This window comes from Drosophila subpulchrella, chromosome 2L, assembly GCF_014743375.2.
Source record: "Drosophila subpulchrella strain 33 F10 #4 breed RU33 chromosome 2L, RU_Dsub_v1.1 Primary Assembly, whole genome shotgun sequence".
In the NCBI taxonomy this organism is placed as follows: domain Eukaryota; kingdom Metazoa; phylum Arthropoda; class Insecta; order Diptera; family Drosophilidae; genus Drosophila; species Drosophila subpulchrella.
This window is the reverse complement of record NC_050610.1, coordinates 7,607,048-7,615,670: the sequence shown is the minus strand read 5'-3', so window position 1 is coordinate 7,615,670 and position 8,623 is coordinate 7,607,048. Positions and strand designations below refer to the sequence as shown.

Below are 8,623 nucleotides of genomic sequence, written 5' to 3'. Positions count from 1 at the left end.
TTTTTTAATTAAAATTTAATAATATAATAATTAATAAAAAAAATTAATAAAAACTTAAGGAAAAGTGCTTACTTTCATATTAATAGTAGTAATATAATAAACTCGAGAAATCCCAGATAACTTGCCACATTATAATGGGATAGCAATAGTGACATCCATGTGGTATTCGATACTTCGGCTTTTGTGGTTAAAACAAATTAAGTGGAATTAATTTGACTTTGCCTGGCTTTTCACCTGTGCATCGGACGTGTGTTTGTGCATGTGCATTTATGATTTCGGAAAAAGGCCTCGGAAAAGTAAGTCTGGAACAGCCTTTGTTTGTAATGCTCGTTTTGCTGTCTCGCTGTTTCTGACATTTCGAGTGGTTTCCCCCGCCCCATTCCCATGCATTAAATATTCATCATGGAAAAAGCATCGGCAAGTGGGTAAGAAGAAAAAAAATGGGAGAGCCCAATACGTATATCCACATATATCCATATAGGAGATGTTTATGGTAATTTATACCCCGGTGCGGAGATTGAAATTCATGTAAATAAATTGCACCTGTAAAAATAATTAAAGTTGAAATCTCTCGCTTGCTGGCTAAAATATGAACTCCACCTTTCACTTGCCAGTGCATAAATTTACTCACTCGCCCAGCCATTTATATCTGGGCTACGATATATACGGTGGGGCTACTTGTTATTTGTTATATAGTGGCAAGCAACAAAAAGTGTGGTATAAAATAAAATAAAATGAAAAAAAATCCTTTACGCCAGACGATGGAGCACTCCAAGTTGTGGGACCTTCGTCCCAAAGTGCGGGAACGTCGCTTCAAGTGGACTTCAGTCGGCCAACAGCAACAACAAAAGTCAGTGCAATAACAAGGACGATCCACGTGCAAAAAAAATCTCTAGCTATTTTTCAAAGGGGGGCGGGTAGAGGGGAGGGGCGGAACAGGTGCGACGCCAACAAATATTTTTATAATTTCCTTTTCGTTGAAATTTGCATTTTTCTGTTGCGTTGCGTTGTGTTGTGCCTGCCATTTCCGCTTTGCGCTTTGCCACTTTGCCATTTCCGGTTTTGACGGCTCGACGGGAATTTCTATTCCTTGGCCATAATTGCAAAGTTCCCGTTCCTGCGGCTCCTCAGAGGCCACAGCTTGTCCCAAAGGCTGTCCGCAAACAATTGCGAGTGATTTTCAATGTGTATGTGAATAAAATTAAGCAATTTCAATTTACCTAAGGTCTTTTTCCGCTTCACAGAGTTCACTTAATGATTTCGCAATGCCCAGAAATTGACTAAAACTTGAAGGACTAATGTGAACAGCTCCAGTGAATATTTAATGATTGATTTATTAAGAAGCTTAACTCTAAAATGCACAGCTTCATTTAAAACGGGCAAATATTTAACCTCTTTAAGAATTAAAGTCACATAATTTCCATAACTTTCGGTCAGACCACCCGCTTTGCATAATAACAACTCGCTGACAATTGATTACGCATTACTACAATTTAATTATATACATTAATATATCAATTTGTGTTTAATTCATCCTTCCTGTGAAACAGAATTGTATTTGTCATTTATTAAATCTTTAATAATTGGCCGCTCTCTGGGCCAAGCCAACAAGCCTAATTAACATTTAAAATTATCAGTTGACATAAATTGTTTGATGTCCATAAATATTTGTGCCGGCGAACGGGGCCAGAAAACTTTGCAGACAGGGCAATATGAAATGCACAAAAGGACAATAAGGAGCCCAGTTCCGATTGCTGTTTTCCCTTCGCCGCAGAAATAGAGCGAGAACGATGCGGTCGGTGTGAAAGAGATGGCGGCGAATAAAAAACAAATATATCAAAGCGAGCAAGGAGCATAAATGTTGCGTAATTTAAATAAAATTGCATTAATATGTTCTCTCCACCGAAAACGATCCCAAAGTGCAGCCTGTGTCCGTGTCCTGGGCAAGTTTCCAGCAAACAGGAGAGCTTTCCGTGCCTTTCCCGGATCTGCTGGCCATAATTCAACTGGGAGGCAACAAAAACACATACTCACAACTATCGCCGGACCTCTGTTGCTCAGCAAATTCACACCAAAAATCAAAAAGCAATAATGATGCTCGAAATCTGAACAGCCGGGTCCGGACTTGGACGGGAAATACGGACGGGATGGGACGGAATGGGACGGGGCGCTGCGGGTCGAAGGGGGAGGTGTGAAAAGTGGGCATGTCTGGGCCACTATAAATGCATGAGTGTGTGTTTGGGCTACGTGGCAAACTTTTCGAGTATTTGTCGTTATAAATTTGACATCAATTGCCACGGCATGTGACCAACGAAGGTCTGACAGTCAAGGCACAAGGATCTTGGGGGTACGGCAAAAGGACGGGGATCCCTGGCGCGGATGTGAGCCAAATTGCAATAAAAAAACTCAGCCGGACTTAGGTAAAGTCCTGGGTAAGTGTGACTGCAAATAAAGGTGGGTCTCAACGTATTTGACAGGAATATATTCAATAGATTGCATGATACGTATTAAGCACATCTTCTTAAAGCTTTGAAACAAAGGCATTGCTTAAATTTAAAGACTGTTTGCAGTAGTTGTAGTGGTACTTTCCCATTGAAATGGTATAAAATGAAAATATTTAAATGGAGGAAAAAGGTCTGGGGAATAATGTAGTCCATATTATTTAATATGAAATCAATTTAAACGAAAGAAAAAATGAAGGCAGAACAATTTCACAATTAATATATGCAATGGAATGGGAAATTCAAAGCGGTTTTTTATAAACAAGAATTATCCAAATCCCCACCTCTTGGGAAAATGATGCCGCGCAAAACATGATAACGATTTTAAAAAGCTTATAATTAAATTAATAAATATATAGTAAAACGCCTATCGATTTTTTCTCTTTTATTTTACGTTGGACAATTAAACCAAGTTATTAAATCGTTAGCTGTGGATAAACGAAGTTTATAAATATCTCACATTTATTTATGCATTTACGCATCTTTAATTTGAATAACAATTGTAGGTAATTAATTTTTATTGATATTTTAAAAATATTAAACAAACATTTATTTATAATCCAGACATAGCTCGGATAATATGATATGGTCATATAAAAAAATTCAAATATGTATTCCGCTATATACATATGTATAGCCGCTTTGAAACAAGTAGTCGATTTCAAAAATATTTTTTAATCAGTTTATTGTAAGCTTTTAATTGTGGTTTGGTTTTTGGTTTTTTAGTCGTCCCCTATGGATTTTTATATTGTTCCTTTGGTGGTCAAAACGTATTTCAATGCAATTTAGTTTTATTTAAGGTTCGGAATACCGAACATCGTAAACTGTCGGCTAAAATACTATTAATTTTATTTCTCGTCTTATATCAACATTATCAAATGACTTATATCATAGGATTGAAAAATATCACACATATCTGTGGCAGGACAATTTTGGCTATTGCTAATGACAAAGAGTTTATTTATTATTTGAAGTACATGTAACCATAAAAAATGGTGTATTAATATAACCTTACAATTCACTACCGACTTCTCGCGGACTGGAACCTGTGGTACCATGTGCATAGGGCGGAAGGTATAGCAGCTGGACCACCAACACATTTTTTCGAGAGCGGACGATCGGGATACTAGACCTACTTAAATGTTTTCATGACCGGTGTTCATAATTTAAGAACGGTTTTCTACCCATTACTGTCAAGGCATTTTTCAGTGACACGTTGATGATTTTACCTAAATTGTTCATGACTTGACCCCGCGGTGTTCGATTTTTATGAACGCAAAATAGCGAACAAATTGAGAAAAATGTTCTTAATATCTTTAGTTTTTTTTCTTGAGTGCTTATACATGGGTAAAATCAACACTTACAATTGCGATAAATATGTTCAAAGGCAAAAACCAGATACAAATACTACTGTTCAGTAAGCTTAGATGCATTTTACCAACTTAATTTTGACACTTCTTTTATTTTTACGAAAATATTGACTAAAATTAATTTAGTTAGTAAAGGTCCCACAGAATGGTTGTTCATGTTTGAATTTAAAGGTTCAATGTGCCATTGTAGCTTTACTATAGATCTGGGCTACGAATGATTTCCTTAAATCCAAAAGTTGGTACTTTGACCACGACGACGACTATAAACTAATAATTGTTTTACACCCTTTCCCAAAAAGGTAGAAATTCTCTCTTTAATGCAATTTAATTTACCCGCTCTTTGCGAGCTGATAAAAGCTGAGAGTTACAAAACTTAAAATACCTCGCAACCCCTGAAGCGAATGTGAACCACTAAGAATGTTCCAGTCGAAGAGTCCGTCTTCATCCCTGAGCTTTTAGTTTTACACCCCATGGTGAATTTAGTGAAATTACAAAAAAGCAACTCTTTTGGCACCTAATAGATACCTGACCTGTTAACTGATGTCAAAAAAAGAATACTACAAAAAAATGAAAGCCGGAAAAAATGTTGCCCAAAAAGGTCAACAAATTCCCAGAAATCTTAGGTCTTTTAACCTAAATTGAGCTAGATAAATTTTTTGGTAACAATCGCTTTCCTGCTTGCATATCTCCGTCTTCCTCGCACTTTCCTTAGCTGAGTAAAGGGTATCTAATAGTCGAGGCGCTGGGAGACCGAATAATAGTATATACAATGTATTTTATAAATAGCCCTTTCGAATCAAATCGTTGCATTCAAACATCGTTTCGCAATCAGTCAATTGTAAGCTTTTAATCGTTCCCTATAGTTTTTTCCAATCTTTCTTTGGTGGCCACAACGTTTATTTCAGTTTGACGTTCGGCATAGCGTGCATCGTAAAATGTCCGCGAAAATACTGCTAGTTATATTACTCCTTTTCATTAAATATTGTACAATTTCCTGTATCAAAGGATTGGACAGGATCAGAGCGGATTACTGTGAACTGTACTGCGGTGGATCTTGCAATAACAGAAAATGCTCGATAGATAACAGAATTTTAACCACTGAAGATTATAAAATGAAGTTGTCAGTTTCGAAATTACTTTTCACTTGGACAAATCGCGATTTTCAGCAATGGAATATTTACAAAATTGCCAATGAGACTGATTGCTCAATACTTAAGATTACTGTGGCTGGAATACCGCGGGCTGACGATACTAGACTTCGTCCTGCAGTACAATATCTTCGGCTACTTGGCATACAAGAAATTGTTGAATTCGAAATGTATGCTCCTTCCCTAACAATAACAGAGAAGGAAATACATTTTGATAGCGGACCCGAAATACTAGATATTAAATATTTAAGTGAAAGTACTGTTAATTCTGTTGTTATCAATACCTACATACGAGAGAGTATGAACAACACGAAGCAAATTAAAATCTATGCCTATACATCGGAAAAACCAACACTTTTGATTGAGACACATATGTTCCTAGGAAAAAACCAGTTACAAATGTTAGTGTTTAGTGGCCTAAATGTGGAAGGCCTGACAACTGAATCATTTGATCACTTGACCAGCTTGGTTAGACTGGTGTTTGACAACGTGGTTTTAAAACACTTTGAATTTCTTGGGTTAGTAAAAAAAGTCACTAAAAAATATGAATACAAGTCTTACAATAATTTATATCTCAATTCCAGATCTTCTACCCTTCAAGCAACATTAAAAAACTTAATTATTCACGTTAATAATAAGATGGATATGAAAACCTTTGAGAATTTCCACGCACTCGAAATCATTCAACTGTACGCATATAAAGCATATAAAAATGTGACCACTTTTGTATGCCACCCAGGTCGAAACGAATGCCACTTTGCATTGGGTATAAATGGCATATCGTGCCCCTTCAAATGTAGCTGCATATATAATCAACACGATGGGATATTTGAAATTAATTGTTCGCAGCAAGATTATTCACTAATTCCTCCGCTACCTGTTCCTATAATAGGAAAGGCAGTCTTATTCCTTCAGCTGAACCAACTATTTCAACTACCTGATAACTCATTGAAAGGCTATGATAACCTAAAAGGTCTGGACGTCTCACAAAATCAACTAACTAGTCTCAGCACTAGCCGACTTCCTAAAACTCTTGAAACTCTGGACATAAGTTTTAATCAAGTTACCACCTTAAGCCAAGATGTTGTTGCATATGTCGGGAGTTTAAGTTCTTTTAAACAGTTTGGCAACAAATGGATTATATACTGCGATGAACACTATTTAATAGATTATTTTTGGAAAAACGCACAATGGATAAGGATAAAAGATACAAAATTTAACCTAGTAATGGAGTTCATGAACATAACAGCAAAAGCATCCTACTTACGCGCTTTTTTCGTTCCCAATTATTCCGATTTTTACTGGGAAACAAGTGAAGATCATATATTAAATACGTTTGGAGAATCAGAACTATACTATACGTTAAAGTGGGTGGAAGAGTTAAAAAACGCCATTTGGCTTTTTGAGGGCGAGTACGATGAATTTATTCTTTACCATTTAAACGCGACGTGCCCATACAGATGCACTTGTTGCATTGAACGGCAAACTGGTCAATTCATAATAAACTGTATGAATGCAAATCTTGAATATTATCCCAGACTACCATATTTGATTGCCTACAACACGACTCTATATTTAGATGGAAATGACATTAAAAGACTTACCAGCCCCGAAAACCTTATCATTACGGGTCTTGCCTCGATACAAAAACTGCATATGTCTAATAACATGTTAACCGAACTCCCACATCACTTGCTTCCGGAGAACATAACTTATTTAGACCTGAGAAATAATTTTTTGATGACCCTTGATGATGAGGTGGTAGAATTCCTGACATATCGTGAAAATATCACTGAAATAAAACTATCTGGTAACCCCTGGGAATTTTACTGCAATGCAAAGTCGTTTCTATCCTTTCTAAGGGAACGTGAGCCAATGGAATACGAATCAGTAATGCGACGAGTAAATATAACTCAGGATAAGTGTCCCGAAGAATGCATTTGCTGTATCGACACCGCCAATTCCGAACCGGTGTCACTAACTGTCGACTGCAGCGGCAAAGGTCTACGACAGATACCACCATTACCAACGCCTAGAATTGGACAAACAACTCTAATATTTGAAAGAAATATTCTCAGGAAATGGCCCTCCAGCTCGCTGCCAGGATACTCAAGTGTGGCACAATTTTATTTGGCCCACAACCAACTGTCCTATATCGATCAACTACCAAGCAACGTGGACCATCTGGACATAAGTTACAATAATATCTCGGTTCTCAGCGATCGAGTACGGGGCTTCCTTGAAAACAGAATTATTTCTTCCCAGATGAAGCTAGTTCTTTCCGGAAATCCGTGGACTTGCAGCTGCGAGGAGAGAGATTTTCTGGAATTCGTTAAGGAGCGAGCAAAAAATATTATAAACGCATCAGCTGTTCAATGTGGCGATTCAGGAAAATCTATGATCGAAGTTGAAGAGATAGATATATGTCCTTCGGTCCTAATCTACTATACATCCTTCGCCGTCTCTTTGTTAATAATAGCTATATCAATTAACGCCTTTATATGCTTTAGGCAATCCATATTGATCTGGTTCTACGAACACGAAATATGCCTAGGTCTGGCCGCCCGTAGAGAACTGGATCAGAATAAAAAATTCGATGCATTCCTGTCATTCACTCACCAGGACGAAGAGCTCATTACAGAATTCGTAGATCGACTGGAGAACGGCAAGCACAAGTTCAGACTCTGCTTCTATCTCAGAGATTGGTTGGTGGGCGAGTCCATTCCCGATTGCATCAACCAATCTGTCAAGGACTCCAGACGCATTATCATCCTGATGACTAAGAACTTCCTGAAATCCACCTGGGGACGACTCGAGTTCCGGCTGGCTCTCCATGCCACCTCGAAGGATCGGTGCAAGCGCCTGATCGTGGTCCTCTATCCGGATGTGGAGAATTTCGATGAACTTGACAGTGAGCTAAGGGCCTACATGGTACTGAATACTTATCTGAAGAGAGACAATCCCAACTTCTGGAACAAGCTGATCTACTCGATGCCACATGTTATGTTGCGACAACAGCTGCTCAGAAATACATCTGATCTTGAGACAAGGGTATAAGATAATTGGAAAATGTATCAACTATAGATAATACTTCCCAATATAATCCAATTTGTATCCTCCTTGTTTCGGTTTAATTTGATTTTAGCATAAGCAACACCAATAATTATATCTTTTGTTATTTATCACATTATATATCACATGTTTCCCAAACAGCTTGTACTTGCTTTTTATTTAAAAGAATCACCAACTGAAATTTTATTCACGCGCAGTTCGCATGCTATTAAAAGCTGAGTCTTATAGATTCTAGGACTCCATATTCATCCCTGAACGATTTTGAAACTCGCATCACTATTCTGGCGCCCAAGAGAAATGTGTGTTTTATCTATTTATTTGATTTCACCACAGAGGTACTATGACTGGATAAATTTCCTTGCAAAAGGAGTTAAAATGTAAAATTACCTTTTCTACACATAAAAAAAATACACACTTAAATGATAATTTCATTAGCAAGTCTACCGCAAAGCTTCTCGAAAACCTAAAATGTCCTTATCTTGACTAAGGAAACTGCTTAGCAAATAACGCACCTAAAAGCTTTGTGTATCCT

General features: G+C 37.4%; 1 protein-coding gene across 1 annotated transcript; it reads left to right on the top strand.

Moving 5' to 3' along the window:
• The first annotated feature begins 761 nt into the window (after nt 1–761).
• On the top strand, nt 762–8,076 carry LOC119546188. The gene is given in 5 exon segments (XM_037852314.1): nt 762–853; nt 855–877; nt 2,062–2,136; nt 4,838–5,537; nt 5,604–8,076. Coding segments are annotated over 5 exon segments (3,363 nt in total).
• The last annotated feature ends 547 nt before the right edge of the window (nt 8,077–8,623 follow it).